Below are 24,807 nucleotides of genomic sequence, written 5' to 3' on the forward strand. Positions count from 1 at the left end.
GAGTTTTCTAAAAATAATGACTACTTTACCAAAAAAATTAAGAAAAATACCAAACATATATTAAAATATTTACATATTTTGCTGAATATTTGCCATAATAAACGAGTGAAACTATAAAATTTCGGAACGTTCAGAACGAACTACCATACAATAATAAATGTTGATCAAATCTAAAAAAAGCAAAATAGGATTTTATTTAGGTAGACTTTATCATAATTTTACTGATAAGGAAACAAAAAATAAAAATAAACCTAAGCTGATTTTATTTGAGCAATATAATGAAGATTTTATTTCCATTTTAGTTTTTCTAAAATATTGCTTTTAATTTTTCGCATCACTTTCTGAATTAATTTTTAAATTGGAAACTGATCACGAAGTTGGAAAGTTTTGCTAATATGACGCTATAATTTTACCTAAGCATTATGGCCCTAATGAAAGCCTTTCAGAGAAGAAGCGAACTCATCATAAATTTAATTGACTAACAACAAGCTGTGAACATACTCATGCCTTGTTTTACTATGCTATGCCCACGTAAGTTTGGAGTTTTGACCCCCAAGTCGAGATTATTCTTACATTTCTAACTACTTGCCAAACTACCCCGGGCATGAAACACGAAATGATAGAAAATGTTGTTTGTAATAGCGGATGCTCTTCGACAGGCAATGGCACACCTCCGAGTGTATTTATGCCATGAAAAACTCCTCATAAAAAACCATCTGCCATCAGGAGGCTGTGATTAGTTACGTATTGCTAAATTAGCTCTTGTTGGTACCTTATGTATGTTTAAAGTAACCTAGTAAGTACTTCCCCAACCTGTATTTGAAAGGCATCGGACTCAAATAGTCAAAACGTCCATCCTATCCTTCATGTTCATTGCCCTAAAAAGATACTTCATGATATCCTGATTTAAGCTGTATGTCAGTATGTTTTCCATATCGTTTTGGTTATTCACCTACCGAGCAAGTGCTTACACACCCTTTTGAAAAAGAAATGTTTTTTCAACAAATTTTACTTTTCTTCCGCTTTTGCTAACAATTTCTAGAGTTAGCAACCCAGTGTCTTGCTAAGGGAGCCGATTTGTCAAGAGGAAATGAGAAAGCTGCTTACTGAGCAAACCTTTTATTATTGAATCATGTACACTCCCTCTCACTTAATGAAGGCTAAATATTCCCTATTTTTTTTTGTGTCAAATTTGTTTCGGAATCATAAAAAATTAAAAATAAAAATTGTACATAACAATTAGGTGCTGCGTATAAAATATTTTAGACCATCCTCGAAGAATGATAATTTGTTCGTTTTGTTTAAAAGAATACGGCTTAATGGGTTTCCGCCAGGTATTTCGTGCTAAAAAGTACGGCCAGTGTCGGGGCACAAAATACCATTAGGGCGAAGTGCAAACCTTATTCATTCATTCACGGTCAGTGTCAGAATGAGCTATGATTAGGATGAAAGTAGATTAAGTACTAATAAAGTATAAGGTGCAGAAATAGTAATTTTAGGACGATTTAAATATACTTCACCTAATTCATATCAAATGTTATTACAAATCAGAGGATGTATTTTATTTAATTTTGCTCCGACATTCAATGGGAGCGAATTACTATGCGACACTCCAATTTCATAATTGTACTAGTACATACAATGTAGATTTTATTACATACTCCATTACTTATAAATAGATACATATGTATGTATACACATAATATAATATATGTAGCTTACTTTAGTATTTATGTTGCCTGCATTCCATTTTCTTAACTAAACCATTTTCAAAATATTACTCGCTCATTCTCTGCACAAATGCACTTAGATAAATGTGCATGCATTTCATATATACATACAAGCATTGCGCACGTGTTTTGTTTGATTTAATTTTTAATTTTTTTGTATTGGTTGCATTCAAAAAGAGCTTACAGCCGTTTACATTTCTATTATTTTGATTCAGTTACAAATTGTGAAGAAATGCTCAGTAATTCTTTCCTTTACATACATATATATTATACTTTAAAACAAATTAACGAATATTTATGCATTACTTAACAACAAATGTAAAGATATCGCAAGTCGTAAGCTATTAAAAATTGTGTCAAAATTGTCATAAGTGGTAACTTGTAATTTTTGAATCAATTTTAATTGTAATTATGTACATATGTACGAGTATATGCAATTTAATAAGTGCATTATTTATAAGCCCGTTCGAATAGAAGGCGATATGTTTCGCGAAGTAACAGTGAAGGCAACAATAATAATTAAATCTATCCAATTTGAAAACAGTAGCACAGGGGCAGTAGGCAGCATGTCTGAGGCGGCATTATGTTGAACGGCAGCTGGCAATTCACCTAAAAGTATCGAAACAGAGGCGTTTGAAAAATTATATCAAAATATTTGTATCTGCAAAATGCAAAATATATCAACAATTTTACATTAATATTTAATTCAAATTTGTATAGCTCATCACAAGTTAACCAATTAAATACATATGTACCTATGTGTTCATAAAATCTACCCACATAAATTTATGCATTTGTATATGCACGCTAGGATAGGTCGCGAAAAAGAGTTTATAATAAAGCCTCAAATTTGAAAGAGGAGTTTACGTAATGAAAATTTCCTTCCTCCATAACGGGCCAAATCACATAACACTGGCAACACAATGGACCCTAGGGGCCTAAGTGAGATTTTTTTACAGATCAGCCAGCACTAACTAACCTAGCCACGGCCAAATTGCGTTTTCATCATAAATTAAAAAAAAAAAAAATTATTAATGAAATTTAATTAAATTAAATTCAAATGGCCGTTGGAACTTAAGTTAAATTAGGTTTATATGATATGAGTTTATACATTTATGCATATTAGGGTTGACCAATTTATGTGGAATGAGTTTTCTCGACATAGTGCCCAGCAAATTCTGAATCTACACAAATTTCTTAGAAACAAGGTGTATTAGAGAATATCTCTAAAGTAACAAATAAATGAGCTATCTTTAATTAATGTGAAGAATAATATTGACCACAGTATAATGAATGTTATTTTTTACATTTTTAATGGGATAATTTACGTTATTTCCCTCGCGCCTCAAAGTGCAAGCAGGTTAAAGGAGGTAGACCTATGAAGGCAATCTCTCAAGAGACATGGTAGTAATTCTAGGCTGTTAACACTGTATTTCTCTGAGCTTCGTACAGATCTCTTTATCCCCAAACTGAATTTGGAAGGTTGCGCCAAGGCAATCTTTCCAATTAGGCAGGATTCGAACGAGGGGAAAATCTGTACCGAAGCTGGTACCTCTATCTATACTGACGGCTCCAAGATGGAATCGGGCGTCGGAGCGGAGGGTTTTCTCTGAATCAGCCAATTTATATATTTCCTTAAAATTGCCGAATCTGCTAGTGCAGGCAGAAGTCTTTGCGTGGGAACGTGGGAGATATTAACATTTCTCTGCCAATCCCAAGGTGCAGATCCGTACTAGTCAGCTGCTGTAAGGAGGAATACAGGTAACATATCTCTGATCTGGGTTCCCGGACATAGGAACATAGAGGGAAATGAAAGGGACCTAAATTGGTCTCAGAGGCCTCCTACTCGGTCATCGGCAACTGCCTGACTGTTTGTTAAAGGGGAATTACACCACTTGTTTCTCAGGAAAGCGCTGAAGAGATGGAGCTCTATTTCTTCGTGTGCTATTTCGAAAAACCTTTGACCCCAGTACAATAGATGCAGGACGCAGGAAGTTCTGGGGACTCCACGCTATTCAACTTCCAAATTTGTAGCTGTATTTACCGGCTATTGGGCGATCGGCACACACGCGGAAAAGCTAGATTTACCATTCAACCCCCATTGCAGAAGATGTTGGGACCTTTCAGAGAACGAGACTGTTGAACACTTTCTAGACGATTAACGTCACGGGGTGCTCCTTACTTCCACAGCCTGGGGTAGTGCGCCAACCTAAATCCATCCCATCAATCTTCTCCATTATATCAACAGCTCCGGTTGGCTGTAAATATCTGTCTGTTAGAGGTCTCATAATGGTATCAAAATGGTGCTTTAGTGCTCCTTAAGGAGTGCCAGACTGGTACTTCAACCATTTCACCTACCTACCTAATGCTGTCTAAATAGTTTTTGAGTTGTAATTAATTATGCAATACCTATTATCCTATTATATTCTTATGTACTATTGTGGGCACAAAGTAAGGTGAATTTGGTTGTAAAATGAAAAATCTTTATTATTCTTGTAAATCAATTTCATCCCCTTCAAAATGATCCCCTCTCGATTAAATACACTTATACCAACGATTTTTCCAACCCCCGAAACATGCCAAATAGTCCATTTCCGGTATAGCCATCAGCACCTTCTTCGATTCAGCTTTTATCTCCTCAATCGACTCGAAACGCGTTCCCCGGAGTGGTCTCTTGAGTTTTGAGAATAGCCAGAAGTCACACGGAGCCAAATCAGGCGAATACGGTGGTTGCGGAACGATATGCGTGGAATTTTTGGCGAAATGGTCACGAAGAACGAGTGCAGTGTGAGATGGTGCATTATCGAGATGCAAAAACCAAGAGTTGTAGGCCCATAATTCTGGTCTTTTTAGACGAATTGCTTCACGTAAACGACACATAACGCTCAAATAATATTCCGTATTAACAGTTTGACCAGGTGGAAGGAATTCATAGTGCACCACACCATGAAAATCGAAAAAAACTGTCATCATGACCTTTATTTTTGAACGACTTTGACTTGCTCTTTTCGGTCTGGCCTCGCCTTTAGCACGATATTCGCTTGATTGGTCAGTTGTTTCAGGCTCGTAAGCATAAATCCAAGTCTCACCTCCCGTAATGATGCATTTGAGCTTGTCCTGATAGTCTGAAAGCATTGTTTCACACACATCAACGCGACGACTTTTTTCCAAGAAATTGAGAGTTTTCGTTACCAAACGAGATTGGACTTTTCGTAGGCCCAAATGGTCTTTCAAAATGTTTTCACAGATCCTTCTGATATTCCGATCATATCAGTAAGGTCTTTAACAGTTAACCGACGATTTTTGAGCACTAACTCCTTCACTTTATTCACGTGTTGGTCATCTGTTGTCGTCGATGGTCGTCCGTAGCGCTCCAAATCATCAACACGTTCTCGACCCTCTTTGAAGTCTTTGTACCACTTATAAACATTTTTCTGTGACACGGTGGAATCACCAAATGCCTTCTGCAACATGCTAAACGTTTCCGCAGCCGAAATTTCATTCCGCAAACAAAATTTGATGGCACTTCTCTGCTCAATCAAATCAGACATTGTAAAAATCGATGTTTTAATCCCGCGAAGTTTGACAAATAAATTCACCTTACTTTTTGCCCACAGTACTATATTAGGATATTTTTATTTGAACTTCTTACCTGTAAGTACTTGCACCTGCACAATGGCCGTGAAGAGTCTACCAATGGAGCACGAATAATTTCCACTATCAATCAGTTTGGCATCCGGTATAGAAATACGACTAATAAGCCACTTTTCCGATGTGCTTAAATGTAAAAAGAGAATAAGAAAAAAATTACAAAAAAAAGACAAATATTTAAGTTCTGAGGCTTAACTCATACATACAGGAAAGATGAAATCTTTCACGAAAGTCGACAGAGTGTACCCATATTAACAGAGTAACATAAGGACATAGATTAGGTTAGGTTAGGTTATGGTTAGGTCTGTACGATCAACTTACATAATTATATCTTACAAGTCCGTTGTGATACCACAGCACTAGAAAACTAAAAGTTTTTAAGTATTCGAATTAAATTTGGTTTTTTAAAAATTGTCAAGTTAACCAACATTTCTCTATTTTAGTTATTTTCAAGCTCATCTAGTTTCTGTAAGAGAGTAATTCAGTTTCTTAATTAAAGTCTTCTTATTCTTAGTAATTCAACCAGCAACCACCTAAGCGATTTGATTCGATTTTAACAAAGCCCGCCAAATGCCAAGTGTTCTCCACTTGATTATCTTTCCCTGTTTAGATTTGTAGGCGCTCGCTACATGAGCATATAATGCAAATGATACAGCACAGTAACTATCAATAACAATCAAATTTCTACCAACTTTTATCAAATAAAACGAATATATAATTTGCATAGCCTGGTGCATCAATTATTACGGTGTTAGTGCTGGTTCCTAGATAAACGAAGTCTCCTTCAACCTCGTAATCATAATGTCAACAGTGACATGGCTCTTGATACGCGAGTGCGCCGACTGTTCGTTTTGTCCTCGTTCACCACCAGACGCATTCGCTTTGCTGCTTTACTCAGTTTGGTAAAGGCAGAACTAACAGCGCGATTGTTAAGGCGTATGATGTTAATATCATCGGCATATGCCAATTATTGTACGCTCTTTTTTCTTTAAAAAATTGTGCATGAACAATTAAGTTCTGCGGCTCGTCCGATCTTTCGCAGCAGAGGGTTGAAGAAGTCACACGGAAGAGAGTTACTCTGTCTAAAACCTCGTTTAGCATCAAACGGCTCGGAGAGGTCCTTCCGAATCCAGACGGCGCTGATGCGGCCAAAGATGCGATTCTCCTTTCATAGGTCTTTTCTAAGACTTGGCGTATTGTGAATATTTGGACGATTGTGAATTTTTCGCGCGGTATCTAAAGATTTAAATTTTTAAGAAGGCATGGATAAATATGCTGAATACTAAATGTTGTAACCTCTTTATCAAAAATAGCTACACGTCTTTCTGGCCTTTTTTAACAGAAATGAGAAATCAGGAATAAAAAAGAATACGCAACAAACCGTTAGACTATACTATCACTCTCAATTTACATTAGGGTGCCTCACTCGAAAAAATCCAATAATATTTCACCGAAGTTATAAAATCCCTTATAATTTAAGACTTCCGCCAATAAATTTCAGAAAAATATTAAAACCACATCGACAAATCGAAATTTTTATACCTAAGTATCAGGTCAGTCCATAAGTTCGTTCGTATTTTACCCATAATTTCACTTTTGTACGAATTTTCCTTACAAAAAATGATTCGCGGAATATAACGGAACTACTTATATTTTCTTCGATATAATATATTGTGCATTCAACAAGTGATTTTAATCGCGGATAGAAGCTCGTGTTGTTAAAAAATAAAATGGAATCTTCGAACGCGTATAAGAGGCATTTTTTGTATTTTTTTATAAAAGTGGTAAAAATGCAACAACTGCTGCTGCAGAAATAAACACTGTTCACGGAGAGGACACTGTGAGTGTAAGGACTGCGAGAAAGTGGTTTTCAAAATTCCGAAGTGGTAACTGCGACGTGGGGGATGCTCCGTGCGCTGGTTGTCCTGAAGTCTTTAACTCCGACGCCTTGCTTGAACTCGTGGCAGCTGAGCCAAATTTGATAGTCGATATGATAGCTCAGAGGCTAAATTCATCGCATGGAACAGTTCACAGTCACCTTATTCAGTTGGGAAAGATTTCAAAGCTGGGGAAATGGGTTCCGCATAGATTTTTTGTCGCCAACCTTCAGCAGAGTATGAATGTGTGTTCTCAGCTGCTGCAACGGCTTGAAAATGAACGTTTTTTGAACCGTATCGTTACTGGTGATGTAAAATGGGTCCTTTACAATAGTCCTGTTCGCAAACGTCAATGGTTAGATAAAGATGAAACACCAGAACCGACCCCTAGAGATGGCCTTCACCCCAAGAAGATTCTCTTGTGTATTTGGTGGGATATGGCCGGTATTGTTTCTAATGAACATCTGAAACCAAACCAGACGATAACTGCTGATTATAAATCCCATCAGCTTACAAACCTGAATGAGGCACTTAAAAAAAATCGACCGCCTTTAGTGAATAGACGCAAAGTTTTATTTCACCACGACAACGCAAGACCTCATACCGCAAGGCAAACATTAGGCAAGCTGAACGAGCTCGGATATGAGTAACAAGAACTACTCCTCCAAAGAAGCTATAAAAAGGGATATCGAAGCGTATTTTAGCTCCAAGGAAAAACAAGTTTTTGAGCAGGAAATTAAAAATTTGCTTAAACGTTGGGAAGACATTGTAAATAATGAAGGAAAATATATTATTGATTAATAAATACTTCAAGTATCTTTTCATTAATTTTAAAACCACATTTAAAGCGTACGAACTTATGGACTGACCTGATACAATTACTTTTTAAAAGTAGTTTTCCAAAAAATAACTTAATATGTATAAATTTGTTTGAAAATTGTTCCATCTGAATCAAAATATTGAGATTTTCGAAGCTATTTTCGGCATTTTTAGAAGATGCGTTTAAGGAAAATTTGAATAACTCACCAAAATTTTGATTGATTTAGACATCTAAGGTATCATTGCAAAGGATTTTTTTGGAAAAAATATTTTATACAATGTAGCTCCTTCTGCTATTTGTGGTGTATTCATGTTTTTTCCTCAAATGCAGGTACCTACAATTTGAAGCCGACTCCGAACGGCATATGGCGGCCGCCGAATTATACCAAAAAATAAATTATAAGAAATCAACGCATTTCTTAGTAACTTCCAACTTTCACTTTATTGTGCTAAAATTTACTAAGCAATTAAAATGCATCGCAAAAAATTTGTCAAGAAATTCTCATTAAAAACCGTAATTATGAGGGAAAGTTTGTGGATTGTTTATAATTTTCATAAGTCTCGATTTATATGATGTTATGCAGACAATTGTTTTACTTTTGCAAAAAAAAAAAGTACTGAGCATTCAAAAAAAAAAAAACAAATAGTAAAAACTGGTCTAAATGCTGATAAGCTATCGTTTGCCGCGGAGCGTATATAAAATGTTCATCGTGTTCATCTATTTCAACCACAATTAAATATTCAAATTTACCTTGTTCGTTTAATTGCCGTAGAAGGCAATATTTCGTCGTCCTTTGCCCAAAATATCATACTGATAAATTGTTTTTCAAACGCGTGCCCTGACAGCTTGGCATTGCTTTGGTTGTTATTCGACACCAATTCATTATATCCGGAACCCAGCCGGTTGGCCCCTGTGTTACCTTTGTTAGGATTCACTTTTGTTCTATTTTGCTCGTACGGTTGTATGGAATTTTCAATTTTTACTTTCTCCTTAAGTAGAAAACTTCTAGACACTTGACAATAAAGATCGATGGTGCTGCCTGCTTTGTAATATCGGTCACTCACTTCTCGCTCCTGATCGTCTATTAAACGCAAAGGCGGTTCTGCAAAAAGTTTTGATATTAGTATTAGTAATTATCGAGAAAATTTGATGAATAAAGTAATGGAGATGGTGTAATATCAGGGAGTCCTAGCATACCGAGTATCAGCAACAAACGATAGTAGTTATTTTTTCACTTGCTTCTCTACAGATAAATATTTCCTGGTCGATATTATAAAGATAAAATTCAGTTGAAACATAATAACGGTCAGATTTGTAGAATTTTTGTAAAATAAGGGGTGGGGTGCTTGTGAAGACATTTACTGCTCTGAATCGAGGAGGTACAAGAATTTTTCACTAACTAATTTCAAGTTTGCTGGCAAAGCTTCGGACAGTTCTGATAATTCACAGAAATTCACCGTCTCGTCCGGATAACTTTTAATTACTTTCAGTAATTTGCTACCCCAAAAAAGCTGCTGTTCACCGTTTTGCATTGAAACTTTTGCCAAAATACGAAATTTTGATTTTGATAAAAGAATGATAGATTAGATGATTGCGACATCGCTGGGAGTATTTCTGGTTGTGAAATAAAAAGTGGAAGTTCTCATCCGAGGCTTTGTTGCTGTTTTCATTGGGGGGCTTTTTAAGTGGCGGGTCCCAAACCCAGCGCACAACCAGCTATGCTGGGATACTCCGCCTTCTCACGTTAGCTCACTCCCGAACGGGTGTTCGGAAGCTACCCAGAGGATACGTGGGCTAGTCCCGGACGTGGTGAGCCGCTTGAACCATATGTAGAAGAATCGTCCTGGCCATTCCCAAGTGAATGTCGATCAGTAACTTTCCCCACTTGCGTGGACTTCTACACATGGAACCATTCTCCTCGTAGAATCTCTCTTGCCAACAAGTGCTACTTTGGACTAAGTAGGCAACTGAGCAGTAAAGTCCTCTCTCGACGAACAAAACTAACACTCTACAAGACTCTCATCATGCCCGTCCTAACGTATGGCGCAGAAGCTTGGTCGATGACAACATCCGATGAAGCGACGCTTGGAGTGTTTGAGAGAAAGATTCTGCGCAAGATTTTTGGACCTTTGCACGTTGGCAACGGCGAATATCGCAGACGATGGAACGAGCTTTACGACGACATAGACATAGCGCAGCGAATAAAGATCCAGCGGCTACGTTGGCTGGGTCATGTCGTCCGAATGGATACAAACGCTCCGGCTTTGAAAGTATTCGATGCGGTATCAGCTGGTGGTAACAGAGGGAGAGGAAGTCCTCCTCTGCGTTGGAAAGATCAGGTGGAGAAGGACTTGGCTTCACTTGGTGTGTCCAACTGGCGCCGGTTAGCACGAGAAAGAAACGACTGTCGCGCTTTGTTAAACTCGGCCAAAATCGCGTAAGCGGTTATCGCGCCAATTAAGAAGAAGAAGAAGTAAAAAGAGGGCAAATAAAAAATTTGAGGGCGTAGTGCGATGAATTTGAAAGAAAAACAAAAACCCACTTATTACGTCAGTCAGGACGATAGAATACAAGGTTCCGCTTTCCGAATTCGCTGTGTCGTCAAGAAGAACCAAGAATTAACAACATTAAATTTATTAAATTAGATTAATTTGTGCTTTCACAATTTATGTTAGGTTAGGTAGTGCTTGCTGATCTGTAAAAAGATCTCACTTAGACCTCTAGGGTCCATTGTGTTGCCAGTGCTATGCATTTGGAGTCGAATTATTATTTTATGTAATTATTAGTGCACGTCTTCCCAAGTTTTAACAAGCCGTTCAGTCAATAATATCCTTCAAGGATAAAAAGTATATTGGTCCTAGGCACAATTGTAAAGAGCAGGGTAGGAGCAAAGTAGGTGTTACAAAGTACCCCAGCATTCGCTTCGTTGCATGTGTCACGCGCATCGCTCTGGACTATCCCATTTTGGCTGCGTGATGTGGGACAGTATCCCGTCAGTACTCCAACCAATATTTTGCAGTCTTTTCTATAGAGTGATAAAATAAAGAACATAGTTTTCTTATTCCAAGTCCTTAGGCTATTTTTGCCAGTTTTCAACGGGGTTGAGTTTTGTCATGGCGACTGCGTTTCCAGAGCTAGTTCCTCATTCAGTTCCGTTTTCACGGCATTTCGTTCCCATTAGTTTGTTTAGTTGAAATCTCACAAATCGCAATATTGCTAAGCCATTCACTGAATTTTCACAACCATGCGATTTTATCTCCTTTTGTTTGTCTGGTATTGGAAAGGAGCTTGTCAAAATCGCAAAAATAAAGGAACTGTGTTGGGAAGACGCCACCTTCAGTGCTCAAATCGCCGTGGCCATTTTCTGTGTTCTCGGCACCGTGTGTAAATTGCTATCAAAACAAAAAAAAAGAGATAATAGTAGTCGTAATCACCAATTTATTCGGACAGAATATTAGAATCAAATTGATGCAAACAAAAAGTCTTTGTACTCGTACATTTTCGTTATGCCCTGAGAAAATTAAAGCAAAAAATCACGATAGGTGAATTCGCCTTTGGACTGAGAGACAGTTTCCATTTTAGCTTCAACAGTCAACGAAACATACATACGTACATGAAATTGTCCCATCATCACCATATATTTAATTTCATTCTTTAGCTCTAATACTCGTAAAACCTTCTTTACAAATTGGGTTATATACATGTATTTGTACTGGTATGTGTATTTATCAATTAACAAAGTTAATCCTATTTGAGAATGAAGCGTAAAATTTTCGAAATCACTCTTTTGTGCCATTCAAGAAGTAAAGCAAGTAAAATGCGCAATCATTTATTATAATACAATGCAAAGAAAATTAAATGAGGTCATCAGGATAAAAAACAAAGCACTGAGGAAGCATTACAAGCCAAATAATCACCGTTTTTCGTATGTATGCAAAGCACTCAGAGTCAACAATGGGCACAATCGCTTCGTATAAGTAACAAATCATGTACATTCATACATTCATTTTGCGTAAAATGACATGTGTATGTATGTATGTATGTATATGCATGCAGAAGTGTCCGCCCACATCTTTGTTTTCGATTGCTCTTTCTAATGAGGATGACCTTGCTGGCATTACTGAAGAAGATTCAATTACATGAACCCATGAATGTGTAGACACCCTGCAGGGAAAAGCCAAATTAGTATAGCAACATTATATCATAGTTCAGATACTGGTATTTAATTGCAGAAATCAAATTAGTGCGTCATTGACTAGAACACTTTTTTTATTTATAATTGGCGCGTACACCCTTTTGGGTGTTTGGCCGAGCTCCTCCTCCTATTTTTGGTGTGCGTCTTGATGTTGTTCCACAAATGGAGAGACCTACAGTTTCAAGCCGACTCCGAACGGCAGATATTTTTATGAGGAGCTTCTTCATGGCCGAAATACACTCGGAGGTTTGCCATTGCCTGCCGAGGGCGACCGCTATTAGAAAAAAGGTTTTCTTAATTTTGGTGTTTTCACCGAGATTCGAACCGCTTTTCTCTCAGTGAATTCCGAATGGTAGTCGTGCACCAACCCATTCGGCTACGGCGGCCGCCGTAGACTAGAACAATACCAGTAGTAAAATGATCATGATTTGTTAGCAATATTTTTAGATAAGAAGATTTAAGACTCATCTATGGACAAATGATTAGATGATTATATAATATATAAAAAATACTGACGAGTATTGTCATTAATATTTATTTGAAAAACTCTATATCCGAGTATATTAAATAAAGCAAATGCGTAATTAATATTTGCATGAAATTTATGCACTTTATACTCGTATGTAGCCTCGCCTCACAAGTCAGTAAGATTAGAGGAACAGATTTATAATATATCTAGTTATACATATAGTTCAGTTTAAATCTCCGTTGGACACCTTTTTTAAAACCTTCGTTTGGGCCTGGCCTTATTTTGCCCTGTTCGAAGATCCTTTTTAAAAGGTTATATCCATGAATCGATAGAAAATTAAATTTTAAGAAGCTACTTGGAAGCCCAAGTCCGCTGAACTCTACAGAAGTTTAATGAAGATGAATGAAAATAAGGCCCATTACAGAAAAATAGCCTTATTTGAAATGGTTATCCTTTGGAACTATCCTAACCTTACTCTAGTTTGGTCTTCTCTAAACAATTGTGTGGCCTTTAAAAATCTGACTATACTAGCTAGTTTTAGATTCACAATATCCGCAATGCTACCCAGAAAATCGATACCGAGCAATCTCAATCGCATAGAATGTGTTCCACTGTCTCTTCCTCTTCTATATCCTGATAGCTTCTAGAATAGTACTTGGATGGTTCCCATAATCTACTGGCATGTTTTCCTATTAGACAGTGCTCAGATAGGACACCTACTACGATTTTTAAATCCTTTCTACTTAATTTAAGTAGACTCTTAGTGCGACCCATATTCCATTCGGGCCACGCTTGTCTACTCATAGCGCAGGTTTTTAACTGTTGCCAGTTGGAATTGAAATTTTGCAGGACATCGCCGTGTTATAAATACCAATTATTAACATAGAAGAAAGATAAAACCCGAACTGCTTGAGTTGAAAAGTGAACTTGTAGTTTGTAGTCCACATCTAGTACTCTTCCCTGCAGGGTACGTACAGACATATGCTTACGTGTGTGTGTGTGTTATTGAGCTTACCTAAAATGGTCAGATTTGTTGTAAAGACTCGTGGAGGATGCGTTGAAACTTGGCACATATAGACACCTGCATCTTCCCTTTGCGTCGGGTTAATGAACAGTCGCCAATTGTTCGGATACTGAAACTTGACACGTATTCTTGGGTCGCCGCTGTATGTTATATTGCCAACAGTTAATAAAGAGACCTTTTCTGTTGTTCGTCTGACCCACATGACCTAAAAAATATTAAATAAAAATATGAATAGAAATTACACATAAATTTAGATATGAAAATAATTAAGTAGGCCTCAGTAATTTCGTTCCTCACACGTAAGTAGGTATGAATATAAATATGTAATACAACCTAATTATAAAATAGTAACCTCATAACTTTGATCCCGAATGATAGATATGAGTCGAGAAGCTAACACGAATGTAATGTGGGCAATCCATTCATATAAATGGGAGTAGTGGGTTGAGACAAGCCAACCTCAATTGAAAAGACACTTAACTGGTTGCAAATCAGAAATGGTCTGGCATATTACCTTCGGTACACATACATACATATATATAAGGTGGCAGGGCTAAACATATTATATGTCCCGTCGGCAACACCAGATATCAAATAGAAATGGTAACAAAACTGCACAGTCGTGTGTGACACTAAGTCAGAGTTGGTCGCATAAGATGAATCTCTGCCAAAAATCAGGTTTAGTTTAATTTTAAATATCCTTAATATAAAATTTGTTTTACATTAATTATGTACTGCATATGCAGCAATAGAAAGAACCTCGTACTGAATAGCAAAACAAGCGTTTCCTGAAAAACCTGTAAAAAAGATCTGTGAAGAAACACTGGGCGTGGAAGCAAATACAATTCGAGGCGTTAAATTTCTCAATGAACGGGGCACTAAGATAGCAGTTAAGGTGGAATTCTCAACAGAAGCAGCGGTTGGAGCAATCTTTAAGAACATCAAAAAGCTGGCAGACTCTACTATTTCCATTGAGAACGACTTAGGCGTGGGCAAAGGAGAGGCAAAACAGGTACTTCTTCAACTTAAAAGAGAAATTCGTAATATCGATGCAACGCGTAAAATTCAAGTATTGGGGAACAGAATGAAAATAGAAAATAAGTAGTTTAAATGGGATAAACACAAATTATTAGTGAGTGGCGAAGAGAAGGCAACAAATGAACAAACATTAAATAATATCTATGGTAATAAATTTGACGATACAAATCTTAATTTTAATAATTTAGTATTGAAAATGAAAGAATATGAAGTAAACTCAAAAAACTAGGAAAATGTAAATCACAGATATTAAATAATCAAGACTAATCTAAATATGATATATTCTTGTATAACGTACATGGTTTGGAAAACAAATCATTGCCCCATTGGCGAATTTTTTCAATATGTCCAGTCTTTTTATATTTTCATATTACTTGAAACACACACAAGTGCAGATAAAATTGAAAAGTATAACAAATATTTCGGGGGTTGTGAAACAATTTGGAGGCCTTCAAATCGCATTAGTCTTTTTGGAAGAGGTATAGGAGGTACTCGGCGGCCACCGTAGCCGAATGGATTGGTGCGTGACTATCATTTGGAATTCACAGAGAGAACGTGGGTTCGAATCTCGGCGAAACACCAAAATTAAGAAAATGTATTTTCTAATAGCGGTCGCTCCTCGGCAGACAATGTTAAACCTCCTAGTGTATTTTTGCCAATAACAACAGATTTCACACAGAAAATAAAACTTGCTCAATGTGTAATTTAGGCGAGCTTGAAAGCATAGCACAATTTCTGGCGCGCTGCCCAATATTTAGAGAATATAGAAAAGTATTTATTTTTCCGAAAATTTACCTTAAATTATTCTCAATGGGGAAAATGATCATTGTATAAACTTTTGCGCTTTATTAAATATGCCTTTAGATGCAGAGATTACTTCATAAAAGAGTTTAATTGGTTTTAAAAACCGTAAACCGAATAATTCTTTTGCACGAAAAGTAAATCGACAGACGGCTCATGCCATTGTCGTTAAACTATTGTAAATATTATATTTTTATTCTTTTTCTTAATACTAGAATAAGTAAATGTAAGATTTTGTATATTTTACTTATATTTGCACTCAATACTATTACTATACTGCGTTTAAAGTTTGCTTATCGGTTGGATCTGAAGAAGTTATACAGTTTTAAATTAGAATTTAAGTAACTCGAGGGCATGAGGGGAGCTTTAGGAAAACGTAAGCGGGTGCTCAATTTGGCTAACAAATAGTGGGTAAATATAAATATATATATATGGATGTATATAATTGGCGCTCACATACATCATTGGGGTTTGACCGAGCACCTCCTTCTATTTGTGGCTTGCGTCTTGATGTTGTTCCACAAATGGAGGGACCTACAGCTTCAAGCAGACTCCGAACGGCAGATGGTTTTTTATGAGGAGCTTTTTCATGGCAGAAGTACACTCGAAGTTTTGCCATTGCCTATCGAGGGACGACCACTATTAGAAGCAACTATATCTTTAATTTGGTGCCCCATGCCCGGAGATTCGAACCCTGGCGCTTTCGAACGGTAGGTATGCACCAACACATTCGGCAATAGTGGCTCCAATAGTTGATATACTAAAATATTCGTTCTATCCCATGTCGTTCGATGGTCGTTCGTGTTTGGCCCGCTTTTTATAAAAGTACTGCACGGTGCATGCCTTCTACCATTTGTTTAAGATAAAATATTATTAAAATAAAAATTTTGAAAAAATCTCTTCGGATATGTTTAGTTAAAGTTTAGAAGATACCTTATGAACTTTTTGTAATTTTTTGTTGGCGTTATATAATAGAAATAAGCGTCGATTGACATGGGATTAAGGTGCCAAATGGAACGACATAGGATTAGGGGTAGTATTACCCAGGGAGTTTTTTCTAATGACGTGAGTTATTTATTGGTTTCAGTTATAGTATGTCTGTTATTTCAAGTCGTGAAATGGGATTAAAACAGAAACTTTTTTGACGTTACTTAATTATGCACCATTCTTTGCATTGTCGATGAGAATATAAACTTACAATGTGGTAGCCATGCAACCCAGCCCAGGAACATCGACTCGTCATCGATCACAACAAAAGAGAGCCAAAAAAGAGCTCGAATTATTCGCTTCCAAAGTTCAATTGTTCAGCAATTGAAGGCACTCGACTATCCGCTTCGTTATCGTTTCTTAATTTGGCCTTGGAGCAGCTCGAAATCGATAACGATTTTGCTCGTAAAATCATCTTCTCGGACAACGTGAATTTTCGTCTCGATGGCTATATTAGTCAGCAAATCTGCTGCATTTGGGGATCGGGAAACCCGGAATGTAATTATCAAACAGCCAATGTATCCTGAGAGAGTGTGAATTTGGTTCGTATTCCATGGCGCTACAGAAGCATGATAAAAAAATTTTTGAGGCAGGAAATTAAAGACATGGACGTGGACGATCCTTGATTTTGGCATGATGGCACGCTATAAAATTCATCCCATGGCTCAACGCCCTTGCAATCGAAGAAAACGGTAAGCAAAACTTTTACATTCGACTGAACTTGGCGCGCTTTTTTCGGTCTTAGTTCGTGCGGCAGCTTCCATTGAGATGATTGAGCTTTGGTTTGCACGTCATAACCATAAACCCACGATTCGTCACCAGTTATGACCCTCTGGAACAAATTTGGGTCGTCGCGGACAGAGTCCAACATCTCATTAGCAAAGTTCATGCGATGCTGCTTTTGGTCGAAATTGAGCAGTTTTGGTACGAATTTTGCGGCGACCCGTCTAATGCCCAAATCAGTGAAAAAATCGAATGACACGAACCAACGAATGTGTCTAGGTCCTCAACAGCTTCTCTAACGGTGATTCGACGATTGGTCAATACCATTTACTTCACTTCATCAATTTTTTCGTCGTTCACATCTTCTTGGCCTTTTGAGAACATTTTGTACAACCGATAAACGTTGCTTTGGCCCAAAGTAGCTTCTCCGAATGACACAGTCAACATTCGCAATGCATCCGCGCACTTAATTTCGTTTTTCTTGCAAAATATGATACAGGTTTTTTGATCCATCTTTTTGAATAGGTACAAATCGAAGACGAGCAAATACAGCAGCTGTCAACAATTAACTCAACATTCAAAATGGCCGAACTCGTCGACATGAGTGAGAGATATGAGTACCAACATATCGCCACAAAAAAATCGAAGTTCGAATATACGGAACCAGCGAATATTCAAAGTTCGCGATACTTTTTGAACACACCTCGTATATACTTTTCGTTATTTGATTTTGATATGGAAATTTATTGTGAGATACTGCAAACACACTGCTGAGATATTGTACATTTTTTTATTTATTAAATGAATTCTCATATTTTCATCCATACATTTTTATATCTAGAACTCCCGCATACTAAATTCTGTTTTTGAGTTTTGTTATTTTTATGTGAAATCTATTGAATAACAGGGAAATGCGCCAACGACATTTTGAATTTGCATATTCCTGCTAAATTTGAATTTTACGCGCAACAAAAATCAATTCTGTCGACCTGTAGTTTCGGAGTATGTAAATCAATTGTTTATATGTCCCAGTTTAATTAAAACGAACCTTTTGTATTACATAGGTGGATGCAGCAGATATGAAATTTCACCATCTTTAAACCCATTGTGTACTTTTCACTAAAAAAAAATTCGAATTTCGATGGTGCGATGGAAAAGTGATTTGTTCTTATTTATGAAAAAAATGCCATTCATATTGTAACGCCGTAGAAGTGAGAACTGTTTTGATCGCTTCCATTCAACTCCCAGGTCGATGTCGCTTTAATATCTATCGCTCTAATGACTCAAATACGCGCCTTGTCTAAGTCAATAAAAATCATTGATTCCATTCTTTTCTGTATAAATTTGGTGCTTCGCTAATAGAATATTTCACACATCCGCGGACTCATATGATATATTATAAATCTTTTTAATCTAGCAAAAGTCGTTAGAAAGATTTTGAGGCGAGTAGTTATATTCAACTCTCCTTCCGAATGCAAGAGGGACCTACAGTTTCAAGCCGACTCCGAACGGCAGTTATTTTTTTATGAGGAGCTTTTTCATGGCAGAAATACACTCGGAGGTTTGCCATTGCCTGCTGAGGGGCAACAGCTACTAGAAAAACTTTTCCTTAATTTTGGTGTTTCACCGAGATTTGAACCTACGTTCTCTCTGAATACCGAATGGTAGTTACGCACCAACCCATTCGGCTACGGCGGCCGCCTTCATAATTATATGTGACCTGGTCTACGAAAAGGTACCTTACGTGCGAAAACAAGTTTTCGAGAAAACAGCAGTTAAAGTTTAAACTTCTAAAAACCCTTATAACTTTTTTAAATATTAATATTTTTCAATCCGGCTTGGCTTATTTTCTTCAGCATATATCACAGTATCAATAAAATCACAGAAGCAGTGAGCAATAAGAAAAAATTAATGCAAATCGCAGAAATCGTTTTAAAAAATAGGTTAGCCTTTGTACCAACATCCATGCCAAAAAAAACTTGTAAGACCCGGTTACAAACATTTTTCGAAATACTGAATACGAATCTGGTGGCAAATTGGAAAAAATTTAAATGGCATATCCAAGATGGCGCTCCAAACATAGAAAAAATAATTTAAGTTTTCCAAATAGCAACAATAACTATAAATACATGCTTGTAAAGGTTTTTAAAGCCATTGACTATGAATATGATGTCAAATTGACAATTTTGCAGTTGTTACGTCTTCTTATTCTACTTCGTGGCTTTTCTGTTACTACGTTTGTATAATCATTTCTGTTAGTCTTTTGTTCACAAAATAGTGAAAAATGTGTGTTGACGAGGACTTTAGTGCCGTTTACAGTAAATATTTTCCTAAAAACGATGAAGACGATGATGTTAGTTCGAATAGCGATGATGATGGTGAACTATATTTTACTCATTCAGAAGATGATATGGAAAAAGCTTTCGTTAAGATAGATATCTACTGTGGATGAAGAGGAACAGGAGCTGGTAACCAAATTTCTCTCTAACAATTGTTGTACTAACAAATGCCAAACAACTGTTTAGAGTTATCAAAAAATGAGCTCGATTTATTAATACAATACTAAGTCATATCGAAGCTGGAATTATGTATAATGAAAGAAAGAAGGTGTTTATTCCAATCTTGCCCAACTGAAGAAATATGGTCAAAGAAAGGATGTAGGAATAAGGAGGCATAAGATCGAATTTACCTTTTACAACGTACCTGTAATTTGTATCATGACAAAAAAATCAGTCTTTGTCGTATTTGTACTTTTCTTTTTTTTACTTTTAACAAACTTTTAAACAAATTATGACTTACTGGTTTTCACCATTTTAAAGAGCCTTTCACACACTATTCGAATCAACAAAAAAGTGAAAAATGATTTTTTGACACGTAAGGCACTTTTTCATAGACCAGGTCACATATATTTTTTTTGTAATTTTTGTTTGTATTATCGAAAACTATGAATAATCCATCTGTGATTATAGATGGCGCCTACTATCGATAGTTTCACACATCTACGCTACAGTAACTCAGTCTGTGAATCCAAATTGCCAGTAACATCGATTATATGTTTCAGCCCTTGAATCATCTCCGGAAGGTTGGCATAATATATATCCTAAACGGCATTCTACAAAAAATATTCAAATGGAGTCAAGTTGCAGCTTCTAGGCGGCCGACTGACATCACACTTTGAGCTGATTATTGGATTTTCGATTTTAATATCTAGAAAATCGATGTGCATAAACAATCAGTAGTTCAAATTTCTGTAGAATACCTTTCCAACCGTACTTCTTTATTGAAGCACGCTGGCGTTAAGTTAAGAATAGTGCGACTACAGGCATACAAGTAATTACTCTTGGTAGAAATGTTACGGTGCACCAAAGAAACCTAAGTTCTGGGAGAATAATTAAGACATTTTAAATAATTTATTGTGTGAAAGACAACCAAAAACTAAAAATACATTCATCAAAGATTCCGCAGAATAACTCAATTTCATTTATTTCCGCTTTGCTGATTTCGTCAAAAATATGTTTAATAAAATGTATAATGAGAAACAAGTAATTTTTTTGTATTTATTATTTCAATTTAAAATTACTTCTTAATAGCACAAACGAAAAATGGCGTCTCACAATACTCCATTCCATTCCCACTAGCCAATAAGTATATTAGAATTTTAAAAATTTTATTCCATCCCCTTCGAATGGCTACACAGCTTTCGACGAAATCCTAAAAATTCCAAACAGTTTTTATTCCCCCTCTAACAAAAAGCTCAAGGATGAAATGTTAAAAAACAATAAAGTGCTCTCTATTTGTTTTTATTGTGCTTTACATTGGGATAGACAACTTTTGCACTTTCACTTCGAACTAAATAAAAAGGCAGCGTAAAAAAAACAACAAAAACAGCAAAGGCATGCAGACAGGCCAACGAGGTTGCAACTCTTTTATGATGTAGTGACGCTTTTATGAGTACATGCCTATGTCCAGAATGGAGAGACCGGGCGTAGAAATTGGGTCAGTCGCGACTGCTTTCTCAGTGCTGCACCTGCTGCTATCGCTACCTCTTCCAATTAAACTACAACGTAAGGATTTTGAAGTGTTTCAAGTGAGTTACGCTCATGCTTTCATCCAAATTAAACGAATAGTTTCTTGTGTAACATATTTCTTTGAATGCAAACAACTACATACTCGTACATATATATGAGTGCATGCATATACGAGTATATGTACATGCGGATACATATTTATATTTATATATGCAAATACGCGCTTGAATTTCTTTAAGTAGTAGTGGAAACAGAACATCTTCTTTGGGATGTGGTGATTCTTTTGAGCAACTACTACATTAATTTTAACTATTTTTACTTTTTGAAGGGGCATAATTCGTCGGGAAAGAGGCGAGCATGTTCAAAAGTGAACTTAAGTGCAATAACACTACATAGCAGTGAAAATTAGCTCGGAACGTCCCATAGCACAAGTAAATCCAATTAAGTTGAAAAAATCTGTGTAGGGTGCCTTTTATATGTAGGGATTAGAGAACAAAAACAAATTTTAATCATCGAAAATCCCTTTATTGTTTTTCAAAATATTCTCCATGAAGATCTATACACTTTTGCATGCGTTTGAACCAATTGTCGAAGCACTTTTGCCACTCTGAATGAGGTACCTCCAAAACATGAATTCTGAATGCCGCAACCGCTTCTTCAGGTGTCGAAAAACGTTGACCTCTCAGTTTGTTTTTTACGTACGGGAATAAAAAGAAGTCATTCGGTGCCAAGTCAGGACTATTCGGCGGATGACCCATTAATTCGATGTTTTGGGTGCTCAAAAATGCAGTTGTTTGAGCCGATGTGTGAGAGCTCGCATTGTCCTGGTGAAGAGTGATCCGTCTTTGGTGATTGGCGATTCCTAATTTCTTGGAAGATAACTGGCAAACAAATGGTTGTGTACCACTCAGAATTTACTGTTCTGCGTTGTTCTAGTGGTACGGTTGCGACATGCCCAGTTTTTCTGAAAAAAAAACAGGCGACCATTTGCTTGGAAGTGCTTCGTGCGCGAACAACTTTTGTTGGATTTGGCTCATCTTGAAACACACATACAGTCGACTGCTGTTTACTTTCGGGCTCATACGCGTAAATCCATGATTCATCACCTGTCACGATGTCATAGACGTGTTTCGAAGCCCCGCGATCGTATTTTTTGAGCATTTCCTTTGACCAATCGACACGAGCCTGTTTTTGAGCGATTGACAAATTGTGTGGGATCCAACGCGAACAAATTTTTTTGACAGTCAAATGTTTATGCAATATTAAATGTATTCTGGCCCCACTAATGCCTAAGATTGTCTCTATCTCACGATAGGTCACATGACGATCTTGCAATATCAGTTCGCGCACAGCATCAATGGTTTTCGGAACAACAACTGATTTTGGACGACCTTCACGAAATTCGTCTTGGAGTGAACTACGACCACGATTGAATTCACCATACCATCGATAAACACTGGTCCTTCATGGAGCTTCATCGCGAAAAAATGAATTAAGTTCATCCATGCAATGTTGCTGAGTTAATCCACGTCGAAAGTTGTAAAAAATAATCGCACGAAAATGTTCACGATTTAATTCCATTTTTGGACCGAGATGAATCTTTTAAGTTACTTAAACAACACAAATAGCGCTGGTATTGCAAATCGTTCTGAGTACGTAAAGCCAAAAAATGTCAAACTTTGCGATACAGCTGTCAGTTGCCAGATTCCAACACCAGGGTTGCCTAATCCCGACATATAAAAGGCACCCCTCGTATAAAGTTCGGACTGAATCAGGCTTCCTTAATTCTTCGATTTAATTTTTTTTAGTCGATAATACTCGAACCCGATTCGAGGCTATTGTGATTGCAGCAGTAAGAAAACGCGTCGCCTTGTTTGAAACTACCAGACATACGATTTATAAAATAAACTCCGCTCAACTAACTGAGTGGAAATACTTTTTTGAGTCATAGCATAAAAACTATAATATAAACTAGGAAGATCCGATTTATAGTTTAAGCAACTTACAGTTTTGTCTTTCAACATTCCCACTCTGCAATTCAGTGCAGCTTCTGTATATAAATGCGCCGAGAGGAGATTCTCGCCTGATGTTGTTGAATTGAGAGGCTCTTCGAAAAACGGTCCCCAGTGATGCTCGTGGTGGTGCTTGTTGCGAAACGTTCGAGGTCTGTCCCCCGGTGTTGCAGCGGCAGATGTCACAGAGGTCATCGGTGATGAGGCATGAAAACTAACTGCATCTGTTAAAAATACACAAATAAAATTAATTGATAGATATGAGAAGTAAATGCGGACGAAGTGGACTTTAGTAATAAAGTGAGTTAATGGATTTATGTTATATTAGATCTCTAAAAAGTAAAAACTCCTGAAGTCAAATTATGTAGTTAGTTATTTTCGCTATAGACCACTAAAACTCACATTTCATTTGAATTGGCCACTATTTAAAAAATTAAACTTAGTGTAACTTGTAAAATAAAATTTAAATTAATCTGCTGAAAACCTCCGATGTTGGCCGTGCGTTGCTATATTAGTTTATATAATAGCTGATTTGTTTTGTAAACATTAATAGAAAAAAATAAAGTAAAAAAGTTCTTATCAAAATCGGTAAAATTGACAGCCAAACAGTTAAACATTGAAATCTCTGATATAGACCTGCTTGTCAAATTTGATGATACGATAGGCAAAACTGTTTACTTATCTCAGCAATTGCATAGCTCAACCAAAATATTTTCAAATGCATGAAAACACCAGCATGTGATAAGGTTTTTGAATTTTGTTGAAGAAAACTAATATAGTTAAGTATTTTTCAGTTATGGCTCATTTTAATATTTGCAATGGAATTTCATCACTCGCTTAAACACTTAGCCAATTCTTAGGAAAAATATATGGCTTATGTTGGACCAAACATCATAGCGACCTGCTTTGCATTCAAATAAGTTCCTTAATGAAAGAATTGATATATATACATAAATAATAATAAAGAAATAGAAATTGGCGGAATCAATGCCAATAAGTGGTTATGGGATAAAACCAAGCCATTATCAAGTCTTAGATCCAATATTTTAAGGAAGTGCTCCAATAGATGGTTGATATAAGTGTCATAGAGATTTATATTTTGTTAATAACATTAAATGTCATAGTTGTGACATAATGTGGTTACTTTGATATAGCAGTTGTCAATATCATCAGTCAATGGCCGAAAATGTAATAATTTCTGAAAAGATTTATATGTATCTCCGGCGCTACTTAAAACTTTCATAAACCCCTTTGAGTTCACCCTTTCGGTTTTACCTAAGTCTATATAAAGTCAGTTATAAAAGACAGCGAAGGCTAGAGTTCATATGACAGTGGAGTCGAAGACAGACGCAGGCTAAACAGTTTATCCCTTCCTCCAGAAGACCTTCGAGTAGGCTCCTAAACCTTGTATCCAGGTGCTTACGTACTCTTGCTGGATATTATACGGGACTT

The 24,807-nt window shown here is 36.6% G+C and overlaps 1 protein-coding gene across 1 annotated transcript in view; it reads right to left on the reverse strand.

Moving 5' to 3' along the window:
• Positions 1–2,155: 2,155 nt before the first annotated feature.
• The window catches only part of LOC128858623 (uncharacterized), a 59,223-nt gene continuing 36,571 nt past the window's right edge, over positions 2,156–24,807 (reverse strand). The window contains 6 exon segments of the mRNA XM_054095042.1: positions 2,156–2,250; positions 2,252–2,339; positions 5,383–5,507; positions 8,829–9,180; positions 13,758–13,971; positions 23,350–23,579. Coding sequence (XP_053951017.1) covers positions 2,181–2,250; positions 2,252–2,339; positions 5,383–5,507; positions 8,829–9,180; positions 13,758–13,971; positions 23,350–23,579 — 1,079 coding nt within the window. The 3' untranslated portion in view covers positions 2,156–2,180.

Source organism: Anastrepha ludens, chromosome 3 (assembly GCF_028408465.1).
Source record: "Anastrepha ludens isolate Willacy chromosome 3, idAnaLude1.1, whole genome shotgun sequence".
In the NCBI taxonomy this organism is placed as follows: Eukaryota; Metazoa; Arthropoda; class Insecta; order Diptera; family Tephritidae; genus Anastrepha; species Anastrepha ludens.